General features: G+C 55.5%; 1 protein-coding gene and 1 pseudogene across 5 annotated transcripts in view; one reads left to right on the top strand and one right to left on the bottom strand.

Annotated features, from left to right (window-relative positions):
• The window catches only part of ADORA1 (adenosine A1 receptor), a 34,571-nt gene extending 9,305 nt beyond the window's left edge, over window positions 1-25,266 (bottom strand). The window contains exons 1-2 of one of the 5 annotated variants that reach the window (XM_025855213.2): window positions 24,547-24,684; window positions 23,286-23,718 (exon numbers count right to left, since the gene is read on the bottom strand). In XM_025855213.2, coding sequence (XP_025710998.1) covers window positions 23,286-23,626 — 341 coding nt within the window. In that variant the 5' untranslated portion in view covers window positions 23,627-23,718; window positions 24,547-24,684. Of the gene's footprint in view, window positions 1-23,285; window positions 23,719-24,023; window positions 24,443-24,546 lie in introns of those variants that run through there. The other 4 variants (XM_073884473.1, XM_073884475.1, XM_073884474.1 and 1 more) reach the window with 4 other exon arrangements.
• On the top strand, window positions 3,997-4,146 carry LOC141371141 (U4 spliceosomal RNA; annotated as a pseudogene).
• Window positions 25,267-26,121: the final 855 nt, after the last annotated feature.

Here is a 26,121-nt window from a genome sequence, read left to right as displayed (position 1 = left end):
AAAAAAAAAAGACTGGAGCGTGCTGTGCCTGAAGCCGGCTCTCCTCAGCCTCCCTCCCCGCCCTGCCCTGCTCCATCTCAACAGGGGCTGAGCCCTGCAGGCTGCATCTCCGGAGCTCCCGTGTCAGCGGGGTCCACAGGAGGCACTGGGGCACCGAGGGAGGAAAGGAAAGCCGGGATATTTCCACCCCCCTCTCTGTGCCTTGGGCAGCTGTTACCTCTCCTTGCGGGCTTCCCCTCCCAGCCCGCAGGTCCACCTCGTTTCCAGTTCCTTCTTTGTCCCCCAGCCCAGGGCTAACTTCCCCTTGTTGCTGAACTCTGGGTTCCCTCATGGTCCCCTTGACGTCTCAGACGCTTCACCACCTGCATAACCAATCCCTCCGCCGTAAGCACCTCAGTGACCCCTGAGCTCCAGGTTAGACCCCAGCCACTCAGGAGTGAAGCCGGAATGGAAAGAACCGAGTGTAGTCATCACGAAGAACTCCCTGCCAGGGGCAGCAGAGAACTGACCAGACTCTTAACAAATCCGCATGGACTCAGAAGGGAGAGATAGAGAGAGAAGCCACATGGTCGGTCTGGAAAAGGCTAGATGTGTCTCTTTTGGAAGATAAGGGTGATGAAGTGTTCTGTCGACTGCTGAGGCCAGGGCAGGGTCGTCAGGCCTGGCTGGCCGTGTTCCCCAGTCACGTGGCCAGAGCACCGGGCCGAGGACTGGAGCAGGGAGCGAGGAGCATGTTTCTGCACCCCGGCAGTTTGGAGAGTCAGGAACCGAATCCTTCGTCTCTCCTTCCCTTTTCCTCTGTGTCTGAGAAGGAGCAATGCTATAGAGCTCGGGTCCCCTCCCTCCTGCCTCCCTTTTTATCAAGGATCTGGACCACTTGCAACTGGAAACCTGGGTCTCCAGACCAGGGAAGTAAGGCTTTCAGACTATTAAACGACTTCCTGCAGAGAAATTCTTCCTCCCCAAGGAGAACAGGAAACCAGATACAATCAAAGGCTCTGGGCACACTCCAGGGGCCAAACATTTAAGAGTAATGCTGCCCAGGGGAGTCTGGATCGGGGGCCGGGCGGGGGGGGGGCGGCACAGGATGTCTGGGTCCTAATCACCCTGCCTCGAGTCTTGCTCCCCTCAGACCCTGTGGCATCAGCTACCACCCATATCAGTGTCACCCATCCCCAAAAGGGAAACCGGTCTGACACCTCCAGGGCCAGCCTGAAGGCTTACAGAGAAGAGGGACAGATGCTCGGAGCTCCTTGAAAGAAAAGAGCTGAATAAATTGATTAGGTCATTAGTGTAAATGGGCCTTGGAAATCACTCCTGGTCACTTGCTGGGGACAAAAAACTCCACAGCCTGGTGGGAAGACAATCAAGGGCACATATGTGACTCCGGGACCAACAACCTCCCCCGCCTTCCCTGCTCCAGATGCAGAGCCTCTTCCTTGGATCTGGCAGTGAGCAGAAAAAACCTAACTCCTGTCTTCAAGGAATGTTCTGTCCGACAAGGGGGCACAGCGCTGCCCAAAGCGGGCAGCCAGGCTGACGAGACAGCAGCACGTGTTGAAGCACACAAGGCCAAAGCTCCCGGGACCCCCCGCCCCCGCCCCAGACTCACAGGATGCACGGATGCCCAGCATCGCCCGCTCCGCCACAGGCCTGCGTGCCTTGTGATGGAGCCCTCTGCTCTCTGGTGTGTTCTCTCATCCTTACAAGGGGGCCTTTGGATTTGCTCAGAGCTCCAAAGGAGGCTCCTGGGAGGACAGGGGGGTGGATGTAGGGAGCGGGATCTCAGATTTAAGGGAGGCACGTTTTTCAGCTATATCTGCCTGCCATCCCCAGGCCTTTCCCCCCATTGAGGGTGAATCAGGATGTCCCCGTACAGACAACGGAGACCCAGGGACTGCATCTGAAACAATGCCCTGCGTGATTTTGAGATGCGACCCCCCCCCCCCACACACACACACAATGGGAAGCAGCTCTCTGACTCCCAAGGCCGGGTGGAGCCCCACATCCCAGTGACTGGGTGGTCCTTGAGGAGGAGGGTGTCTGACCTGATCAGGAAACGGGGGAAACTGGACCCAGCCTTCCTGGCCATTTCCTGCCTGAGACTTGATTCTCTCCGGCTCTCAGGTAAGGAAGGCCAGGGTGGCAAAGAGACCAAGGCCATAAGGCCCCACCTGCCATGGGTGACTTTCTGACTCATCCGGTGGGTGGGACGGAAAAACCTGTCCTGTCCGTGTGTGGATTTAATGACCTGAGAGTGGCTGGTGCAGTGAGGCCTCACCGTGACGACCATGGAGGGAAAGGGGCCAAATTCCTTTTCCAGTGAGGTGGAAAGGCCTGCCTCTGGCGAAGGGGAGCCGATTGGATCATTCCCACAGGCCCCCGTGGCCTCTGCAGACAGTGGTCACTTACAAGAGGTGGCCAGGGATCCTCCAGTCTGGCTGGCCCGTCGGCAGGGCCAGTGCAGGAGGGTCCTGGGAATGTGCGCAGTTCCCTGCGCCCAAGAGAACAGAGGGGTCCGTGCTGCCCGTTGAGGGGTGCCTGCCCGCACCGCAGCATCAGGACCCCCCAAAGAGGGAGAGCTCGCCCGTGGAGCACCACCTCCAACCTGGGGTGGATCAAGAGACCCAGGTTCTGGTCTGGGCTCTGCTGGGAGTGAGCAGGTCAGGGGGAGACCCCTCCCCTTTGCAGCAGATGTGTCCTCATGGAGATGATGTGGGACTAAACCAGATGTATCCCAAGCTCCACAGGTCGTGTTCCCCTCTTCTGGAATGATCATCCTACAGGGAGAGCTGAGCTTGGCGTTAACAGAAAGGAGAGGGGAGCCCTGAGGACCAAACTCCTTTCCCAGTTTGGGGAGGAGGGACCCAGGGGCTGGGGTTGAGGCACCCACAAGTCCCCAGAAGGGAGTCCCTCCCCTGAGGTTTCATGTTCCAGCTATGCGCCCCACAGAGAGGAAGACTGGCAGGAACTAGGATGGAAAGAGAAAGAAGTATATGGTGGTGGGATGAGTGAGTAAGGGACTGACTGGCTGGCAGAAGTGTGCTGTGGAGTCACATCGGCCTTCACGCTACAGCTCCACCAGTTAACAGCTCGCGGCCTTGAGCAAGTCGCCATCCCTCGAGCCTCAGTTCTGTCCTCAGCACAAGGGCTTGAGAAGATGTGCTTGGCAGGCTCACTGTGACCATGGGGCTGGTGCGCTTACTCATCCGGGCCCTGGTACCTGATAGCAACTGGTGCCCAGCCTTATCACCTCGCCACCCGGAGGACATCCCTGATTCTACCGGAAAATACAGTCAGCTCCGAAAGAGATACAAAACAGGTCGCAAGGACACAGATAAAAAAAAAAGTGACTTGTTTCATTTTGGAAGCCTGGTCACAGGGCTTTTGTTTTTATTTTGCAGTTAGCTCTCCCACCTAACCCAACCTTGGTACAGAATTAGCCTGTGTTCCTGATCCGTCTGAGATGGGGAAGGGGTGGGGTGTGGGAGCTCGCTCAGCCCAGCGCTAAACCCCACACAGGGCCCTAGAGAAGGCACACTCCTGGCTGGGCCCAGCAAAGCTCTCTTGGGGGAAGTGGCCAGTGTGGGGGTTGGAGACACGGGCAGGCTGACTCGGGGAGCCCATGCCCTTTCTCCTTCCCACTCCTGAGTATCTCCTGGCCTGTCAGAAACCACGGGATACTCAGCATCTGCCTGAAAGCCTATATCCGTCAAGGGACCGTAATGTAACCCCCAGCAGGGAGACCCCATGCAGACTCCAGGGCAGCCCAAAGGCAGTAGCCCAGCTGGGACCCAGGAGATGGGCCTTCTGCACAGGTGCCAGGCCTGGAGTCATGGGCAGTGCCCCTTCTGGGCCTCCCCAGGCCTAGGAGAAAGGGATGCTCACCCTGGCGACGCAACTGTTCTCATGGGGCGTGGGTTCTTTTTCTGTTTCTGCTGCCTGGGCCTTTGGGGCTGCCTAAAGTTATAGGCTCTCTTCTAGAAAAGATGTGACAGCTTTGCACAGCGGCAGTATCGTAGTCAAGAGGTTTATCCGAGGCGCGATTATTGCTAATAGAAGAGATGTGACAGACGGCAGGATGTGGGAGGACAGAGAGGACAGAGGGAGCTCTCCATCTTGGAAATTTTCTGAAAGAGTCCACTCCCACCATCAGACCTCCACTCCACAGCGTCTCCTTGTCTATCAGAAAATCCTCCTTGGGTCTAACTTCAGTCCCTTCTGCTGCCTCACGACCCAAGGTGGTACTTAGCTCTTCGGACCTGGAAGAAGCTGCCTATTCTCCCAGGTCCTGGCCCTTCTCCCCACTGACATCCAGGTCAGTGGAGTTTGGAGCCCAAAAGCACTAACAACAGTGGTAAGAATTCAGCACTTTTCAGCAGTTGCTCCCGGGTGTCTCCTGCTGTCTTGTTTGCCTCGGGTCTCACTGCACCCATGCATATTCACCCAGCCCCACATGGCCAAGTCCCAGGCCAGGCCCAGCCCAGGCTCCAGTCCTTCCGGGTCAGCAGCCGCCCAGACAGCAGTGCACGGCAACCCTGGTCCTGCGCCCCTCCGGCCCCCCTGCATCGGCTCTGGTGCCCCCTCTATTCTGCCCCAGCCATGGAAATGAGCTGGGGGGCACTGGGAGTCTGATGCAGTGGCAGGCTTGCCCGGGGTGAGGGGAGGCAGGGAGGGCCTAGCTTCCCCCTCCCAGGATAGCAGGCGGCGGGAGGTAGGATGTTGGATCTCCTGGGTCACAGTTGGAGGCTGATGCCCTCCTCCTCCCCACGTGGAACTTTAAGGTGAACTCTGTTTTCCTCTCATGCGTAAAACTGCAAGTACCCCGAGAGCAGGACGCAGGTGTGGTTCAGTGTTGTATTCCTAGCAGCCGCCACAGTACCTGGCACACAGTAGGCACCCAATAATATTTGAGGAAGGAGAACGGATCCATATAAGATGCTCAGTTAAAACCAGAAGTGCAGAAAAAGAGGGGGCAGGAGGAAGGAACAAGGAACAAATCCAATGAATAGAGAACAGTTACAAACATGGTAGATACTGCTCTGATGATAGCAATAATCACTTTAAATGCGGATCAAGTAAGTCAGAGGGAGGGTCAGAGGTCCGCCCAAGGCTCCCCGCTCCTCTCCACACCAGCCCTTCCGGCAGGCAGAAGAGTCTGCACCCAGCGCACACAGATCAGGCACCTTCCAGAGGATCTTCAGGATCCCCGGGTCCTGCCTCCGTCCCCCAGCCCTGGTACATTTAAGCCACTTAATGAGGTAGTTCTAGCAAGAGTCTAACCACACTTCCTCCTGCGGCAAGACCAGCCCTTCTCCTCAGGGCCAGCCCTGGGTGGGGGTGGGGAAGAGAATGTTCTCTGGCCGTGCAGGGAGCTGGCCGGCACCCCTGTCATTTGCCCCGGGAGAACAGAGCGGCCTGAGCCGTTGGCAGCGTCCCAGTGCAGGGTTCTGGCGAGGCAGCTTCTCTGAGGGCTGATCAATAAACTCATTTTCAGTTACTCCCACTTCTGCAAAGCCCTCTAAATCATTCACATCTGTCACGACCCTGGATGGGGGAATCTCACATTATGATGTGTGTGGGGGAGGAGGAAGCTTATTAAATCAAAGCCTTTTTTTTTTCCCATCTACCATTCACGAAAACTTCAAAGTGCCGTGTTCAGAGCTGGGAAAAGAAAATGCAGAGAGCTGGCGGTAATGGGCCTTGGAGACTCAGCCAGGCAAGAACCAGGCAGGACACGCACCACAGCCTGGGGTCAGGGTTGGGGGGAGCTGAGGCCGCCGAGGTGGCTTCCATGTTACCAACACCAACCATCCGGGCCGTTTGGAAGGTCCTCCTTCAGGGCCCCCAACATTTAAATCTTGCAGGGGCCTGACCACCCACACCTCTCCCTCCCCTGACCTCCACGCTGGTCCCCACCTCTCTGATGGAGTCACGCCAGTTGGCCAGGGAGCAAGAAGCTCCGGGCAACACAGCACTACCAGGCACGTGACAGGCATTAGAGATGCCGCAGAATCTGCATCTCCACATCTGTAAAATGGAGCTGAGATCTGCCCAGCCCAGCCCCCACTGTGTCCTTTGTCACCACCTGGCACAGAGTTTGGCACACGGCCTCTCCTTCCGTCCCTCCTCAGTTGTCCCAGGAGACGGAGGGATCTGCCCAAGGTCACAGGGCCGGTGGCCGGAATTGGAATGGCAACTCAGCTTGGCCGCCTCCAAAGGCAGTGTTTTGTGTTTCACACATTGATGTTTCCAGGAGGCTGTGAGGGGAGTGAGGACAGGGACCAGCGTCTCTCCGTCCTTAGTGTCCCATATTGCCTGAACCTATCAGACTAGAATATGCGTGAGGGGCAGGACCCAGTGGCCCTCAGCACAATATGTGGCACAAAAGTAACCGTCCTTGTCCTTGTTTGGGGAGGAGGCCGACCGAGGAGCCCAGAGACAGGAAAGGCATTGTCTTAGATCCTACAGGAAAGAGGAACACAGACCCCTGCCAGGCCCGTCGCAAATCCACTTGTGTGACCTGTTTCTCTTGATGGATGGCTAGCTCCACCGTGCACAGAGAGAAAAGGCCAGGAGCCAGCACTGGAGGAGAAGGAGGGGAGAGAAGCTCCCCATCTCGGCAACATGATAACGACACAGCCCAGCACCACTCGCAAAGCGCTTCCCAGCCAGCGATCCAACTTGTCGCAAACATCAGCTTGCCACATAAACAAAGAGTGGATTGTTGCCATTTCGCTGATTGGAAAACTGAGGCCCAGGAAGGTTCCGTGAGTGCCCAAGGCCGCAGCTCGGCCGGTTAGCGTCTGTGTTGACACTGAACCCAGGCTCCTCTGACTCTGGCCCAGTGCTCTTTGCAGGATGCACTCTACCTGTGGGCGGCAGAGAAGGTCCTTATGAGCCCCTCACAGCGCCCAGCCCAGGACCCAGCCCAGGGCCCACTGGGCTGCCTCCGTAGCCCATCTCCACCACTCTCACCTCCATGGACCGCGTGGGATCATTTCTGCTGCTGTGATGCTGGCAACACCTCCGGATTTAGCTTCCCTGCCTTTGTGACTGAGGCAGCCGTGCAAATGAGCACACGCAGGCCCTGGGGCTTGCGAGAAAGCAGGCGAGGCCTAGAGGAAACCGGGCAGCAGGCCAGGCCTGTGCCCACGGGCAGTCTCTGCCCCGGAAGCCTCAGCCATCTTAGCTCAGTCTGTGCTCATTTCCCTCACTATCTGCAGAATCTTGTGTTCTGTGTCCATCTCAGCCTAGAAGCTCCCTGAGGACAGTCGGGGCTGTGGTCCCCAGTCTGGAAATCCCTGAGGACAGTGGCAGCAGGGAGTGGGGCATCCCACCCATGGCATCCACTTTGGTATCTGGCAGGCACCAAGTTCCATTCTAAGTTTGGCTATTTATGAGCTGGGTAACCATTTTCAAGTGACTTTACCTCCCTGGTCACCTATTTCTTTATGTGTAAAATGATGCTGATCTCAGCCTTGCAGAACTACAGAAAATTAAATATGCTGCCAGAGAAGGCACCCGGCGCTGCTCTGGACACTGAGGAGATACTCGACATGCCGGCACTCCCCCCACTCGCCCAGCCTTCATGTCCCCTTCCTGGGGGCCCTCCAGGCTCCTCCCCTGGGCTTGGGGAGGAGCCTGGAGCAGGAAGGGAGGTGCCCAAGGTGCTGGATCCAGAACAGCGCTGGGACACACCATTACCTGCGTGTAGGGATTCGGGCGCCTCCCAGCCCGGCCACGCGGCCACTTCCCCAAGGGTCTCGGCATGCATGTAGAGGAGCCCCTCAAGCCACGCTGGTGGATGGTGTCAGCTGTCCACCCCAACCGCACCAGATTCAGAAGATACACACACACACACACACACACACAGACACACACACACACACACACACACACACACACACCCCATTATCCATCCATCTTCCTCCCTCCCACCAAACAGCAGGAAAGGGGAAGAACGAGCCCCATGATCCTGCAGGGAGATGCTGGGTTTGCACGTTCCTTTTCATGTCTAACAATGGACAGTCTCATGCGCTAGATACTATTACTTCCATTTTTGTTCGTAACAATTGAGGCTCAGAGAGTTTGGCTAAGGTCAGAATATGAAAGTAGCAGAGGCCAGACTAGGAGAGCAGTGTGGCCAGCCTGGCGGGGAAGTGGGTGGGGGCCATGAGTCCTCTCTACCAATGGAGATGCAGGTCCCATGGGGCGAGGGGAGGTGGCTTGTCCCAGTGGCAGACCAGACCCCGAGATCTGGCCTCCTGGTTCCAAGCCCCCAGCCTCCCTCTGTACTGGCCAGATGGGGAAATCACGTCTCCCCCAGCCTCCCCTGTTCTTGATACTCCTCACAGGTGTTTCGCTGGAACATTCTTTTTTTCTCCAAGTCTTGCCTACGGACTGAGTTCAGGTGCGGGCCACGTTCCAACAGGAAGAATGGGCCCAGAGAAGGCCCTTCCTCGCCTAAGTGACTCCAGCAGTGGGAGCGGACGCGCTCTCTTGTGCAGGTGGCCCCCCGGGGCTGGCCCCTCGCTGAGGAGTGAAAGCCCTGCGCCAGGCTGAACATGTAAGTCATTGTCAGTTCCTTCGCCACCAACCTCAAGGCACACTGCCCCCCTCATGTTCCACAGGGAGCCTTGGCGGTGCGCAGCCTCCATTCTGCCGGCATGCCCTTGCCCGGGGAGCGTGCTGGAGCCAGGAGCTGTTGACAGCTTCAGCAAGTGGTAGACACCCGAAAGGGAAGACACTTTCTCTTTCAACATCAGCTCCAAAGGCAAACTTGGCTCCCCTGCCAGGCGTGCGGCAGCACCCACTTCCTGACCCTCCCCCACCTCCTCGGGGCATCTCCCTCTGGCTCTCAGGGCCTCTGCTCCCCTCACGCACCTGCAGCCCTGCAGAGAACATCAGCTCCTTCTGCTACCTCCGTGCCAGGCCATCAGGCCCGCCCTCGGGCAGCTCTTGGAACCACGGGCCAGAGAGCAGAATTGGGCTGGGGGTGGGGATCACAGTAACTCCTCCGTCCCCCCACATACATCCCAGTGCCAACGTAGTTCCAGACAATGAAACCATTCTCCCCTCCCATTCCAAGAACACTGCCTCACAGATAACTCTTTGCGGTAGGGATTGGAATTAGGCCCATTATATAGATGGGAAAACTGAGACCCGGAGAGGGAAGTGATTTACTCCAAATCAACCAGAATAAGTGTTGGGAGTCAAGGCTCAAATACAGATCTTTTCATTCATCCATTCAGATGTTCATTCAGCCATGTGCCTGATAGCATGTTGTTCACCTTGCTGAGCCTCAGCTTCTCAGAAACTGTGGAAATTAGGGCTATATTATACTACTAATGTCAAATACTGTTAGTGCCTCTTCATAAAACTGTGCATGGATTTAAATAAGAGAGTCCATTCCCTCTCCCTCCGCACCCCCCTCCCACTTGCACTCTAAATAAATAAATAGAGTCCATATGAAGTATGTAGCCCAGGGCCTAGCACATATTAGGTGTTCAAGAATCACTTGTTACTATTACCATCCATTCACTGATTCATTGGGCCAGTCATCGGATATCAAAAATGGGCAGAAAGCACGCTGGGCACTATGGAGACAGAGACAAATAGGTTTGGACACCCTCCCCTCAACACACACACAACACACACAAACACACAAACTGCTCACAGGCAAGTGAGGGAGATTACCCGCATGCAATATGACAAGGGCTGTTTAAAGCCCTTGAAGAAGAACTGTAGGAACATGAAGGCAGATCAAGGAAGGCTTCCTGGAGGAGGTCTCATTTGAGCTGAGTATTAAAGAATGCGTAGGAATTAGACAAGAGAAGAGAAGAAAATAGCTTCTGGGGTGTTTGTGTGTGTATGTGTGTGTTTAAGATGTGGTCTTACATGTTAAATCCCCTTCTTTTATCCTTCTCTACTCCAAGGATAACAGGGTAAGAAGCGACTGGCCCAAAGGCAGGGAAAGTAAGTTTTGAGCACAGGTACAAGGAGGTGTGGGGCTGAGCATCCTGGCTGGGGGAGTGACCTTGGCCTTGTGTGCCTGGGTGCTGGCCAGGCCTGCTCAGGCCTCTTGCTGCATGGCAGCTGGTAAACCGTGTCCCACCCACCAAACTGTGGGTCTGTGCCCTTGAGGACAGGCCCTGTGTTGTCAGAAAGCACTTGTTGACTTGAACCCATAAACTGTGTTCTCATGTCAAGGAGGATTAATGGTGGGGGGGGGGGAGGGGGAGGGGGGGGGGGGGGGGGGGCCACAAACAGGAAAGGGACTAGCTGGGCTGGGACTCTTGCCTGGGCCTCAGAGAGCTGGGGTGCGGGTCGGGGAGAGCAAGCAGGGCCAAATGAAAGGGCTTCCAGACCCTCCAGGATATTGTTTTTTATTTGTAAAGATAAAAATTAAAAGCTATAACCCCTCCATAGACACACACTCACACACATGCACACACCCAGGTGTGCACGGGTGAACGCACACGCATACCCCGCTAGGAGCCCAAAGCCACAGTGGCCTCCTGTCACGATTACAGGTGGTGGTGGCAGAGACATCATGCCTTCACACCCCTTGCTGGCTCGCTGGCTCACTCCCAGACTGTCAGCCCCTGGGGCCTGACGCGGCCACTGTGAATGGTGTCTGTGTCTCTCCCCAGCCCTTGCTGGGCCACTGTCATCAAGGGAGCCCTCGGAGCCCAGGACGTGGGGGGTGGGGGGGTTGTGTTTACTCTGCAGAGGACGAGCCACCTTGGCCGCTGTGTCTGCGAGTCCCCAAACACACTGAATGTTCCCCCCCGACCCAGGGAGCAGTTACGGAGCCGCCGGTCCCCCAGGGGAGCCCTTGCTTCAGCTCCCTCAGACACCAGGCCCTCGGGACGACAAGGAAGGCTCAGGAGGGGCTGCTCACACCATCCCCTCATAGAAACAGGAGCATGGGGACCAGAGGGAGCCAAGCTGAGGGCCATAGACCAGGATTCTCCCTGCAACTTGCCGGGGAACCTCAGCCCTCTGCCTCCCTGCCCCCATCCCCACCTCTGATCTCTTGGGAATGTTTTAATGAAATAACCTTTCACGCTCCCCGGTACCTGCCTCTGCCCTCTATGGATGAATACGAAAGATCCGACTGACTTCTTCCCAAGCCGGCCACTCCATCTGCCCCACCTAGGCCTCCTTCGTCCCTGCGAGCATTCTCTCATTCCTTCCCCGGACAGACACTGACTTAGCCACCTGCTAGGCGGCAGCCGGGCATGTGTTAGGTGCTGGGATACAGTGAGCAAGACAGATGGAGAGAGCCACACCCTGCCCTCACGGGGCACACAACCCATCTGACACGGACCTGAGCCCAGTGGGACCCCGGCGGTCACGTCACATGGAGCGGTAAAGGGAAAACGAGTCAGGGTTATTGGACACCAGGAAGAGCCCCCACTCACTGAGTGCCTACTACGTGCCAGTCCTTCAACCCAGCTCATCTCTAGGCCTCCTAACAACCCTTGGGAGGAAGTATTAAGAAGCCTCTTTGGCAGAAGAGGAAACGGAAGCTCAGAAAGGTTAAGTAAGCACTCCAAAGTGGCAGAACCATCGATCTGGGGAAACTGCTCTTACCCTTCATTCCACTGATGTATCTCTGTAAAGCAGGGCAAGAGAGATGCCTCCCTGAAAAGGGGATCGTTAAAAATATCTGGCATAGAGGGGCTTTTTTGCAAATAGACCTTCCCCTCTCGTGCCCGCCAGAGGATCATTGCCTGGGGAGTTCCTGCTCCAGCTGAGTGGGTGTGCATCAGAGCTCCTGGGTCTGGGATATAGGCAAAGAAAGGGCCTAAGAAGCAACTCTCGCCTTGCTGTAGTCTGGGCCCCTCCTCGGGTGGCAGAGGGGAGAATCGGAACCCGGCGGCCTCTGAGATCAGGCTGCACGCTGCCCGCCGCGAGGTCTGGCCTTCGGTCCCTGTGCCAACCCAGCCAGCTGCCCTGCAAAGCACGAGGCAAAAGGAGGAAACTGCTTCTTTGTGGAAGGACTGACAGGGCTTCTCCAGCAGCCCAGGGCGCCAGAGACCCCGATGCGGCCCCCCAACCCCCACGTCCCACCTGCTCTGCCCATCAGGGCAGGGCCGGAGCCGACACTGGCTCACTGCCTGGTGACTGACCGACCTCTCTGCTGCACCCCTCGGGGCCCCACCGTGGCTCTGCGGGGGGGGGGGCTGTTGTAGGGTGGGGGAGGGACAGCCACCCTACAGCCACGCAGGGGATGAGCACAATGCACAGCGCCAGGCCTGGTAGGCTGCAGCAATGCAGGTGGGACAGCCACGCAGGGGATGAGCACAATGCACAGCGCCAGGCCTGGTGGGCTGCAGCAATGCAGGTGGGACAGCCACGCAGGGGATGAGCACAATGCACAGCGCCAGGCCTGGTGGGCTGCAGCAATGCAGGTGGGAAAGGAGGCTCTGAGGCACACAGAGTCCGGGGAGGGTGCCACCCAAGGGACATCCCGAGGGGATATCCCTCCAAGGGAGGATGGACAGAGACTCGGGGCCCTTAGCTATCCCAGAAGCCACTGTGTCTCATTTGGAATGGAGCCTGGCAAGAAGGAAGAAGGCCCAGCCCTGCTGTCTCCTTCTGGAAGCTTTAGGGAGCCCAAAGCCATGCATCCTTATTGGTGCAGTTCCAGCCTAAGAAGCCAACGGCCTCCTAAGAAGTGAGGTGGGAAGACAGTAGATGGAGCGGCTGGAGGCACCCAGGAAGCTGGCTGGATATTTGAGCGACCCCTTCCTCACAGCTGTGTGGGGGAAGAAAGGGCCACCTGCCGGACCCCATGAAGAGATGAAAGCTGGGGAACGAGCAAGAGAGAGGACCCGCTAGCATATCACCTCCACTTGAGTATCTAGTAGGGTCTGAATCTCCTTCCAGTTTCTTCCTTCCCCACCTTCTCTCCAGAATCGGCACCACCATCTACCCAATGGCTTCAAACATAAACATGGTGGTCACACTTGACCCCTCCTCCCACTTTGCACACCCAGTCCATCACCAGTTGGTTCTAACTCTAACACACCCTAACTCTTTCCAGTTCCTTCCATCTCCACTGCCTCCTGGGATCCCTGCCCGCCCCCACCCCCGCCTTTAGCCATGACCTCCTACAGTCTTCTCTTGCTTGTCCAGCCCATCCCCCACACAGCGGGCAGGGTGACCTTTTTATGTTAATGTGCTGAATACACTGACTGAGTTCTTTCCATGTGAAACCACCCTTGCGCGCATGCAATAAACCCTATTTGGTTGTGATGTATTATCCTTTTTATCTATCACTGGATTTGATTTGCTAATATTTCGTTGATGAATTCTGACCTTTTAAAAAGGTAATTTAGATACTGTTATTCCCTGCTTAAAGCACTCAGAGGCTTCATCGCGCACTTAGAATAAAATCCAAACTCTTGACCGTGAACCACAAGGCCTACAAGGCCCTACCTAAGTCCTCGGGCGCCTGAGGGTCTCCTTGGACACTGACTCAGGGTTTGGAGACACCAGAGCCTGCCGCAGAAAAGAGCAGGGTGGCTACCTTCCTTGAATTTTCCTCGAGTTATGATTGTAGCCACCTGCTCACTTAATCTGTGTGCTGGCCCTCTCCCTCCCCACCAGTTCCTAAGCCCCAGAGACCAGGGCCCACTCCTTGACCATAACCATGATGAGACACCTAGTGCCTGGCCCAGAATCTGGCCCTTCTGGATGAATGCAGGAATGAACTCTCCACCTTCTCCCATGCCTGCCCCAGTGCAGCTGAACACGGCTGGTGATAAGCCCATAACCACGCGGCTGGAGTCTCCCTTCAGATTCATCACCGTGAACCGTGAACTTCTGGCGGGCCCTTCAGGCTGCCCCCAATTATATTCCACTTCCCGAGTCCAGTCCCTTCCCCACTTCCAGAGAATTATTTCACACTTGCTACTCTCCCTACCTCCTCCTCCCGCATCCTCCCTCCCAGCCGATGACCTTGCTCCTCACTTCCCGGAGAAAGCTGAAACACTCAGAAGAGAACTTCACCTCTTAGCATCCGCACCCACACACTCTGACTTCCTGCCTGACAGGTGACCTCCGAGCGCCTCTAAGCCAGCCCCTCTGCGTGGGTCCCAACCCCGCCGGCCGAACCAAAGCCATCACCCCCGAAATTCTCTCCTTAGCTTCAATGTTAGTTTTGCAGTCTCTGCTGGATGGTTAGTCATCAGTACACAAATGTACTAATTTCCCTCCAATCTTAGAAAACAACACAAAACAAAATGCCTTGTTCCCAACTTCTCCTGATGGCTTCTGACCCATTGCTTTGTTCCCATTGTAACAAAATTCTTCAAAAGAGTAATCTATGCCAACTGCCTTCAATTCCTTCCTCTCCTCTCTTGAGCTTTCTCTAGTCAAGCTTTCCGTTCCCACCATTCCACTGATGTTGCCCTTGCTACATCTGGTGGCAATTCTCAGTTCTTATCCCACTAGGTCCATGGACAGCCATCTGCAACAGCCAGTCCCTCGCTTCTCCTTGACATACTTTCCAAGCTCCCCTTCCTGGGCGCCAGACTCACTCGGGGCCCTGGGTTTTCCTCCTACATCCGTGCCCTCTCTTCCCTCCAACTTCTCAGTGTGCGGGCCTCAGGCTTCATCTCTTCCGCATCTGTCCTTTCTTTCTGAAGATCTCATCAAGGCTCCTTGGGGATGTATACCCCATCGACATGCAGTGGCTCTCATGTTTGTATCCCCAGCCCACATCTCTCTCTTAAACTCCATCTTTGCATATCCGTCCAACCACCCGCTCAACATTGCAGAGCTATTCGACAGATAGCCCAAACGCAACGTGTCCAAATCTGAACTCCATTTCTCACAAAACCTGTACCACCCGGCAGCCTTTCCCGCCTCAGATAATGCCAACTCCATCCAGCTGGTTGCTTAGGACTGAAAGTCTGGTCAGGCTTGACTCTTCTTTCTCTCACATCCCACATCCAATCCATAAGCAAATTCCTCGGCTCTTCAAAACACATCCAGAATTTTAACAAATCATCGTGCATTCATGCAATGGAATTCTAGCAATGAGAAAAAAAAAAACCACAAGCCATCCAACAAACAAAAAAAGTCCTACTGTTTCACTCAATAACAAGGATGAATCTCAGACATAATTTTAAGCTTCAGAAGCCAGACACAAAAGAGAACATACTACTTGATTCCCTCTATAGAAGTTCAAGAACAGGCAAAATCAATCCAGGGGGATGAAGGTCAGAATAGTGGTGACCTTTCAGAGGGTATGGGAGGGACACAAGGGAACCTTCTGGAGTGCTGAAAAAGTTGCAAATACTGATCGGGGTGGTGGTTACATAGATATATCCACATGCAAAAATTTATTGAGCTATATGCTTAAGACTCAAGCATTTCAATATATAAACATTTTAGGTCAATAAAAAGTAAAATTTGAAAATGCACATCTAGAATTAACCACTACTCACCACCAGCTCGACACCTGATTCTGAATCAGGCCACCTCCCTCTTCCCTCATGTGATTACTGCAATAACTAACTAGACCCCTGCTTACCCCTACGGTGCATTCTCAATACAGCAGCAGAGTGAGCCTTTAAAACCTAAGTCAAATCATGTGGCTTCTTGGCTCTAAACCCTGCAATGGCTCCCATTTCCCTCAGAATAAAAGCCAACGTTCTTCCAACAGCCTCCCAGCCAGTAGGTCATTATCTTTCCAGTCCTATCCCCGACCATTCTCTGGCTTTATCACTCCACCCCAGCTGCACAGACCTCCTTGCCAGTCCCCAAGCCCTTCAGGTACATTCCTTCCCTAGGACCTTTGCTCTAAGTATTTCCTCTGTGTGAAATATTCTAATATCTGCCCAGCATAGTCCCTCACCTCTAAGGTTTTGCTCAAATGGCACCTTCTCAAGGGAGCCTCTGTGACCACCCCATTTAAAACTGCAACCTTTTCTCCCCACCCCCACCCTGGCATCCCTGGTCCCATTTAGCCTGTTCTTTTCCTTTTCCCATTGGCACATCCTACCTTCTAACACTCTGCATATCAGGTATTGCGGTTATTACTCAGCAGCTGTCCTCCAACCCACTAGAATGCACACTCTAGGGGGATCTTTGTTTTGTTAATGAACGTATCTGTAACAATGCCTGGCACATACGAAGCATTCGGTTAAGTATTTGTTGAATGAACGAATGAATGAACGAATAGATCTATCTATATCAGGGCCCTGTGTGAGGACAAGAAAGGGTAACCAGTTGCCCTCTCTCTCTAAGGACAGAGAAGTTCTGGAGGCAGGCGGCAGGAAGATAGTCCCGAAGGGCCTCTCCCACATGACGTGGGCTGCAGAGAGTGGGTCTGGAGTAGGGTCCAGCTATGCCACCCAATCACCGTAAGGTGTCAGGGGCCAGTCTCCTGACACCCCCACTCCCATCACAGGCAGGTTGGGGATTTGTCCTCGGCCACCTTGGTCTGCAGGAATCCACAATTTCAGCAGTGGCTGAGAGCCTCCAGATGGAGGGAGAGACCAAACCAGCCTGCTCATCTTTGTATCCGCAGGCGCAAGGCCCGCAAAGTTCCTGGGACATGGCAGGGGCTCAAAGTCAGTTTATGAAATAGATCTGTGGAAGTCACCATCTCCCTGACCTTCTACCTCTACTCCTGCTAGGGGTAAAACTCCCAGGGCAAGGAGCAATGCAGGAGAAGCTGCCTCAGCTCCTCTTCTTTGGGCTCAGGGAAGGCCCTTGCTGCTGGTTCTACCTCCCTGCCCACCCCCAAGCTGGTATTTCCAAGGGGGCATGAATGCCAAGGCCCACTCACCCACCAGCCCCTCCCACCACGCCCCACCAGCTTCCTCTTTGTTCTACAGCAGCTGGCAGCCTCCTCTGGGCTTGAGTTAAGGAGACTGAGGCTGAAGAGGTAATTCACGCAGCACAAGGAACCATCCGTCCTCCTTCCTCTACGCTCTGTACCCACCCTGCCAAATAGGGCCAACTAGAAAGTGCCACACTCTGAGCCATTCCCCGGGGGTTGCTCTCCTCACTGAGGGGCAAAGAAACAGGATGTCCAGGCCTCAGGGACTAGAGACTAGGTAATGAGAAGGAGGCTGGGCCAGCCCGTCCTGCCCTGCCCAGTCCAGAAGGGCAAATGGACAGAGGAGTACCAGACGCACCTCTGGGGATCTGCAGTGTCCGTGAAATTGGGCAGGAGGAGTGGGGAGAGGTGGAGTAAAGAGAGAGGGGAAATATTTAACCTCATTTAAAAATCCTGACAGATGGAAGCTGTGCTGTCTACCAGAAGGCACACCCAGGGCTCTGGGCTTGGCCCTGACCGCACAAACAATGCGAATTGTGGGTACTAGTGTAGTGTTAATCGTGATAATACAAAATCAGTAACAATCCAAACAGCCAAAAATATAAGAATGAATCAATAAAACATGAAATTCATTTATTCAAGGAACGTGTCCAGCATGCCTACTCTGGGCCAGGCACAGGAGATACGTACACAGATGGGGTCCTGGCCCTCTTGTGTAGCAAACTCAGAAAAACCACCTGGACCATAAGCAACAGGGAAGATGTAGATGCAAGCTGAGTACCTAACAGAGGAGACTGGCCTGGTCCAGGTGGAGAGGGGGTCAGAGATGTCCTCCCAGAGGAGGGGCTGTTTTAGCTGAGACCTAAAAGATGAACAAAAAGACAATCCAATATTTTACCCTCATAAAATTCTAACAAAATCATTCTTATTGACATAGGGAGATACTTAGGATACAGTAAAGTAAACAATGTGGAAGATAGAGCCACACATGCTCTCCACCATGTAAAAATTATATTTATATCTATATATATTTAGAGATACAGACATGTATATATAGATACATGTGGAAAAAATTTCTGGAACACCAAAATGTTAACACTAGTTATCTGTAAGTGGTAGAATTACTGGTGACTTTGTCATCTTTGTTCTTCCTTATATTTCTCAACATTTTCACCATGAGCATGGATAGCTTTCATGCTCAGAAATAAATATCAAATGTCAGGGCATAGCCTCCAAGCTTCCACCCTATGACCCTTTGGTCGAGGGGTTCTCTAGAGGGCATCGTGGTCATTCCGCCTGCTTCCAAAGCAGCATTAACACCTGGGCAGCTTGCTCCTAAAGCCCTCAGAGGCCTCCTGGAAGCTGTTCCAATGAAAGCCTGGGGAAGCTTTCTTTCATCCTTGAAACTCACCCACATTTGTCTCAACTAAAATCTCTGTCCCCCCTGCACTCAGCAGGCTCTTTAGCCTAAGCCACCTGAAGGCTAGCCCTCATTCAAACAAAGACATTTCCCTTTCCATCTCAAAGTGACATCCTCTCTTCACTGTCTCCCTCGAAGACCACCACTGATTTGCTGACTTCCCCTGCGGAGGCTGCACGCTCTGTTCTGTTCCTTGAGGAGGGGCAATTGCCAAGGGCTCCTGCTGCCCAAAACCTTCTACACCAGAGGCTGGGGTTGGACAGCCAGGATTGGGAGGAGGAAAGGGCTCCTAGCGGAATGACCTTGAACATGCTGGAGCCCTGGGCCCCTGTTGTTTCCCCTTCTGCAAGTGTGAGGAAGTCAAGCTTCAGGGCTCCTCTCCCCCCAGCCACTCTAGGCCTGTGACTCACCCACCCGTAGGGGGGCTGGAGACAGACTACCACCCCTGGAAACAGACGGCACCATAGAGAACAATTGTTCTGGGACCCTGAGGCCACAGGCGGTCGCCTGCTCGGGTACAAGCACAGGAGACACTTTGGTTAGCAAAAAAGACCCAGGCTCACCAGGGTGGGAAGGGCTAACTTGATTCCTAACAGCAAACATGTCCTGATCTACCAGATTTCTACCAGAAATTTCTACCAGAAATCTACCAGATTTCTCCCCTGCCCCCACATGCTGGCCTCCAACCCTTTCTGCTGGGCGCCCCCGGGTCAGCAGTCCAGTCGGGCAGGCCTCCAGCTGTGGACAGAGGCAGGCCAGCCAGGGGCTCCGCTGCCCACTGGAGTGAAGGTGAGGAGGACTGAGGGAGGCGCGCAGCACGGCCCAGCGGAGTGCAGAGGCCATTGGCAGAGATCAGAGAAGAAAAATCACCCCACTGACAGCCTTGAGGAAACTCCTCCATAAGTCCCACAGCTTCGTGGGGCTGATTCAAGATACATATGTTCTCACTGGTGAAAGACATCTGTTAGACAGGCCCGGATTCAAATCCTGTCTCTACTCCTGACAAGATGTTTGTCTGGGCAAATCACTGAAACTCCCTGGCCCTCAGACTTCAGTTTATCTACAGAAGTGTCCACGGAATGGGGATAGCAATACTGTCTACTAGTGAGAGAGCCTAGGAACACTAAATGGGATGAAGCATGTACAAACAAACACGTAGCATTGTGCCTGGCTCAGAACTACTAGGAATTAGAAGACACAACCCAACACAAACTTTCCAGGGTCTCAACACCACATTAGCAGGAGTCATGATAAGGAAGAACCATAGAGTTAGAGCTGAAAGGAAGCTCAGAGGCCTCAGATCTAGTCCCGTTATCTAACAGATGAGATGGGGGGTGGGGCTCAGAGAGGTTGAATAATTTAGCCAAGGATGCACAGCTAGATAGTAACGGAGCAAGGCTCAAATTCAAGGTTTTCTGACTCCCAGAGGCCCACCACCCCTTCCTACCACCCCGACCTCTCTGGCCATAGACATCTCTTGCTCAGGGCTCCTTCCCACAGAGAGGGCTTTGGTGGGGGACCCCCCTGTTGGCACCTAGCCCCATAACCAGGCCCCTGGAGTAGGCCACAGAGTGCCACCGAAGAAACTCAGGGTGAGGGGTGGTAGATGAATGCTGGAGATTCCTAGAAGTAGGAACTCAGGGGAATAGGGCTTGGATTACCAGGCATGTGGAGGTGCTATGCAAATAAGATGCAAAACACATGTAAATGGCCACGGGCTATTGATGAATCAACAATTTGAGCTCTTTCTTTCTTTTTCTTTTTCTTTCTTTCTTTTTTTGTAACTGGATCATATTATGTGATGTGAAGCTTTTTTTTCTCTCTTGGCTTTCTGCCAAATGGAATGAAATAAAATTTGTGGTTGGCTAACCAAACCATGCTTTGCTTGTTGAGGGGCCCAAGCTCACTCCTGTCACCCGGCTGCCCCACAGATGCCTCACCAGCGCTTTGGTCAGTAGTACTCCTCAGTGTCCACGGCATCTGCCTCTGCCTGGCTTGTCAGGGCAGCAAGCCAAGTGCAGGGGGACCTCTGGCTGAGAGATATTCTCCCAGGCCCAGCAGCCTGCTGACTCTAACTGCCCAGGGAGGGTCACGCTGTTCTTTCCTTCAGGGGGGCCAGGCAGTAATGGGCCAGGGCCTGGAGTGGCTCAGCCTGTCAGCCCAGCCTCCAGGATCCTGGCTTTAGAAGGTAGACCCCAACAGTCTTTCTCTCCCTGAGGAGACTCCTGTCCATGGGGCAGGACCCTCCCAAACACTGCTGGGGTGTGGCTCCAAAGGAACGGCCTGAGCTATGGGGGCAGCTGTGGTCAGATCCCTGAAGGAGAATGCAGGGGAGGTCTAGTTCCCAGAAAGAAGGTTAGAGGTTAGACATCTGGAAGGCCTGATGGAGGCTCAACCCTGTGAGTTCTGAAAATTCATCCAATTCAATTCACATTTACTGAGTGTCTGCCTTGTGCCAGACACTGAGCTAGGCATTCTGGAGAATTTGCAGAAATGGACAACATGCAGTTGCTGCTCAGGTCACTGCCCTAAACACACTGACAATCCACCAAGGAGGAAGAGACATGTATAAATATAACTTAGTAGTATTTTGAAACCTCCCTGGAAATGCACTGTGTGTGTGCGTGCGTGCATGTACATGTTTGCGGGGGGGGGTTGTGTTGCTGTAGAAGAGCATGAGTGTGTGGGGGGCGGGGCACCAGGGCTTGCTTATTCACACCCACTTTGAGCCATATGTTAATAATATTAATAAAGCTACACACATAAACATACCACTTATAGCTTGCAGGTAATACTAAGTGCATTATAATAGTACTAAGTGTTTTATACATAGGAGTTTATATTCTTCCAGTCATTTTAGGAAGAAGGTACTATTATTTCTTTTAAATGATGCTTACTCATTTCATTTTATTTTATTTTAAAGATTTTATTTATTTATTGATGAGCAAGCACAAGCAAGAGAGAGGGAGAAACAGGCTCCCCACTGAGTAGGGAACCTGATGTGGGGCTTGATCCCAGGACCCTGGGATCATGACTTGAGCTGAAGGCAGACACTTAACTGACTGAGCCACCCAGGTGCCCGAAGAAGGTACTGTTATTAATGTTCCTTTTTATAGACGAGGTAATTGAAGCTTCAGGAGGTGAAGAGTGGCTTTCCCAAGGTCACACAGCTAGGAACTCATAGCAAGGATTAGAACCTACGCCTGTATTCTTAGCCTCTAGGCACCCCCCTACCTTGACCCTCAGAAGACAGCTCCCCAAGACCCCCGGCTCTTGGAGGCCAAAGCAAGGAGCAACCACTGCCGCGCCCTGGAAGACCGAGCCTGCAAGTCCTGCCGGCTCAGCCACCCCCATCCCCACAGGGCGAGTAGGGCACGTTCTGCAGGCCTGCGACCACTGTCACATCAGGATCGGGCCTTTGGTTCACCTTGGCACCCGCTCAGCGACAGAATTTCTTGAGCAACTCTCCTACATCTACATATCTGAGTGAGTTTCCTAATGTGGCAACACTTTGTTATAATGGTCCGGCTCAGAGGCCTAGGCCGCTCTAATGGGCTGAGACCAGCTTCCTCTGCATGGCCCAGCCACCACTTGGGATGAATGGCAGCCGGAAGGCCCCTCCGCAGCTGCACCTGTGGGGGGCTTCAGGGCCCCCTTCTCCGCCTCCTCCCCGTCCCCTGAGCAGCAGCCTTCGCCCACCTCCCCTGGGAAGCGAGGTTGTGAGGGAAGTACGCAGGGCACGGAGACTGGCATGTCGGTGCCGGGACAGGGGGAGTCAGGAAGGAAGGTGGGCAGTGGAATCTAGGCTGTGCTCCCAACCGGCTTCGGGAGACCCTCTGGGTCTCTCCGAAGTTTCTCCTTTACCAGCTCCTTCTCCACCTCCCTTAGAGGATCAGGGAGAGGATAGGAAAAAAGTGGTGCTTGAAGAAAAGCTTTGAAAAGGTAAATGTGCACAAATGCAATGCACACGGGAGAAACGTGGGCGCCTAGGCCTGCCCGGGCAAGTTGCCAAGTGAGGCCAGAGGCCCCATGTCCCAGATATGGAAGCTACTCTGGGGATGGCAGGTGCCAGGGATGGTCGGAGCTCCCCCGTAGAAAGGGAATCTACTGGTGACCAGACTCAAAGAGGGGGCCAGCACACCTCCCAAGAGTGTCCCAGCCAGGGCCAACATGGATTGGCAGTGCGCCCAGGCATTCACTGGCACTTGGTGGCCCAGGCACTGCCTGGTGAGGAGATTATGGCCTGACAGGCCCCAGCGTAGACCAGACACCCGCCTGAGGACCGCCACTGTCAGGCCACCCACCCTGGTGCTGCTTGGACCCAGCATCAGCTCCTTTGAGGTGACTGGCAAAGCCACACGCAGCTTAGCAACAGGACAGGGACTTTAAAAGCAGGCACCTGCATCTGTCCCCTCTCCTGCCTGCAACAGAGATCCCGTAAGTGGAAGTTGGGCAGAGATCATCAGACCGCTTGGGTTCAGCGGGACAGCCGTGGAGGGTGGAGCTGGCTGCCGCAGACTCCAGAGAACACGAGAACTGAAGAGTGTGTTCAGGAAGCCTGCCCAGGGCTGGCTGGAGAAGCAGCTCTCCTGCCCCTGGGAGGCCATACTCCGGACACCCTCACCCCACTCTAGCCATCTGCTCGGCCCCTTCCACATCCCCGGATGGGAGCTCAGTTTGTTCCCACCCTGCACTCACTGTGACTGTCTTGGTGGCCCCCTCCAAGGCCCCCACCCCAGGCTGGACAGGCAGCCTTGGCTTCCCTGGCCATGTCAGGGGAACAGCAGTGGCTTCAGCTCTAGGGTCCTGGGCACTGCCAGGTTCCCATTCGCCCAGCTACCCAGCCCTACCCCCACCCCCACTTCCACTGAGGCTCAGCCTGGCACTGTAGAGGTGACCGAAAGGCCAAGTGAGGGCTGGGGCACAATGGCCCAGGGACTATCTGGCTTCCGTGGGGTCTTCTGCTCTACCTTTCATCCTCTCTAGATGGCCCTGGAGCCACCCAGCATGTGGCGCAGGGTGGGGCGCAGCGGGTACCTTCAGCGGCTCTGGACTCACCGGAGGGGGATCTTGACGCGGAGGTAGCGGTCCACGGCAATTGCCAGCAGAGCCAGGATGGAGCTCTGGGTGAGGATGAGGACCGGGCAGGCGACCATGAGGCAGGTGTGGAAGTAGGTCCGTGGCCCGATGTTGATGAGGATGGCTAGCGGGATGACCAGAGCGCCCACAGCCACATCAGCCACCGCCAGTGAGACAATGAAGCAGAAGGTGGCATCCCGCAACGCCTGGTTCACCTTCACTGCCCAGATCACCAGCACGTTCCCGGGCACAGAGACCAGTGCGATGAGCACCTCGATGCCAATGTAGGCGGCCTGGAAGGCCGAGATGGAGGGCGGCATGGCAGGCACAGGCCAGGCACATCAGCAGACGGGCACCAAGGGTCAGGAGGCAGGCACCTGTGGTCACGGAAGCCTGGGGTGGGGAGGCCTGCCTGGGAGGGGCAGGGGGAGCCCAGGCAGCTCAGAAACCCGGCTGCCTTTGGAGTGGTTCCCCACTTGGCACATCTAGTGCCTGCCCAGGCTGGAGGGGAACCCTGGCCCTTTCTCTGCCTAATCTTTGTCCCCTCCCCTTACCATTCCCAGAGGTTCCGTTCAACAACTTAAAATAGCAGTGCTCACTCCTCCACTGGCTTTTTTATCAGGTGTGAGGCAGCTCCCCCGCACGCACACACCCCACAGGGGTCCGCGTGCCTGGCTCTGCCCACCCATCCCACAGAAGAGTCTGCAGGGAGCTCACCATCCTGCCCGCTGGCCACCCGGGGGTCCCGGAGGCGGTGCCCAAAGTTCTGGGCACCTGGTGGCGCGCAGAGCTGCGGGGCGGCGCCGGGCAGGGCTGGGCTCCGGGCACCGCGCACCGGCGGCTCATCGTCCCCGGCTCCCGTCGCAGCTCTCCCAGCCCGGCCTTTCAAGCAATCACATGGTGCGGCGGAGGCTCAGCCCCAGGCGCTTTTAAAGAGGTAGCACCCCGGTGTCGTACCTGGGACTGGGCAGGCAGGCGTGGGGCTGGGGGACGGAGCCCAGCCGCAGATCCGGGCGCGGGCTCCCCTTTGCCCGGCCGGCGCGCACACGTGCCCGGCGCCACCGGCCCCAGCCACTGCGGGCGCCCGCCTCTCAGCAGCGCCCGGGTCCCGCTCCAGGGACCCTCCCAGGCCAGGGACTCTCGCCCGCTCCTGCCCCAAGGGGCATTCCGGTCGCCCCTCTCAGCCCTCTCCTACATCCCCCATTGGGGAGCCAGGGGGCGAACCGAGGCACAGACTTACCCAAGGTCACCAGAGCTGGCAGAGCTCCTAGCCGCCTGAACGGTCGTGTCCAAGCGCCCTCCCAGCTCGACGCCGTCGGCAACCGCCCGCTCCGGGGATGCCTGCACGATCCAGGGCCAGCCTGTCAGATCCAGGGGGACGGTCGCTGGCTGGGACTGGACTCGGGCGCCGGCGCCTCCGTCGCCCCCGGCGCGGGAGCTGAGTGAAAAGCCGGCTCGGCACACCGGGAGGGGCGGGGGCGGTGGCGGCACCCGCGGGCCCCTCCCTCCTCGCCCTCCGTCTCCTCCCCCACCCCCTCCTCTAAACAAAGGAAATGATTCTGGGTGAGAAAAGCTGGGAAAATGTGAGCTTTTCCAGGGTCTGGTGTGTGAATCCAGCCTCGGGAGTGGACAGACGGGCAGCCTCCCTGTGTTCACTGGCCCCCTTCTCAATGCGTGATGCCCGGCCTCGGGCGACCCCTGCATCCGGCGTGGCCCGGCCTCTCACCTGCAGGGCTCCAGGGTGCCCCCCCACCCCCCAACAGTCAGCTAGAAGCCCGGGGCACACGCTCCCACCCCTCACTGCTGAAACCCTGCTCTCCCATGAAACCAGCCCCTGCATATTCTCAGGAAGCCTTCCAGAGCACGTTACTTCGCAGGCTCTATCCTGAGTCATTATATTCCTATCTCCTCTGTCTTTCAGAACTGCCTTTTCGTCTATTAGCAATGTCCATTTTACAAATGAGGGCACTGGGACTCAGAAATGTGACCTACCTTCCTAAGATGATCTCAGCCACTGTCACCCCCCTCCCCCTTGTGCCCCTTTTCTTTCCTCCTACTCCCTCTTCGTTGCACAACACCCAAGCCAAAAGGTATCCAGTCCAATCCCCTCACGTTACAGATAAAGAAGCGGACTCCGGGAAGGAAGGGACTTCCATAAGATCACACAACAAATCCGAAGGGGACCAGTGTCAGAAACCAGGCGCCTGACTCCTGACACAGTGCTCTCCACACTGTGCCCCACCCTGATCCCTCCCTGGGCTGTCTCCTGCTGCACTTACAGTTTAGGCGGCCCACTGGTACCCACCGAGGACCACCGGGGGGGCAGACCCTCACCCAGAAGACTGTGGCCTTGCAGAGACCCTGACCTGAGATATCCTTGTTCGTGGATATTGGAGATGGGCCTGGGAGGGCAAAGAGAGTCAGTGCCCCCCTACCGGGCCACCACCAGTCCCTGCGGGCACTGCCCCCTTGTTGGATCTCCAGATATCAAGAAAAAGGTTCTGCCCAGAGGAGAGTGAGCACACGGCTTCTGTTGAGGGGGTCTGCGCTGAAGCACTGTGCCGATGGACTGGGGCGGGAAGCTGAGCAGCTAGGAGGAGGGGTCAGGGCAGGTTGAATCTTCCAGGGGGAGGAAGAAGAAACCCAGCCTGGGGAAAGATCACTTCCATTTCTGCCTTCAGGGGGAGCAAGGAATCTGTGCCTCAGGCAGCAAAATGGCAGTACTCCCCTGGAGCCCAGCTGGAGAAACTAGGAAGTGTCCACTCTCCTTTTGCGTCCTTTCCCTCGGCTTCCCCTGCAGACTTCCTCAACACTC

The sequence above is a fragment of the Callorhinus ursinus genome, unplaced genomic scaffold (genome assembly GCF_003265705.2).
Source record: "Callorhinus ursinus isolate GAN/ISIS: 27379988/994484 unplaced genomic scaffold, GSC_fseal_2.0 scaffold57, whole genome shotgun sequence".
Taxonomy (NCBI): domain Eukaryota; kingdom Metazoa; phylum Chordata; class Mammalia; order Carnivora; family Otariidae; genus Callorhinus; species Callorhinus ursinus.
This window is presented reverse-complemented; position numbering and strand designations above follow the sequence as displayed.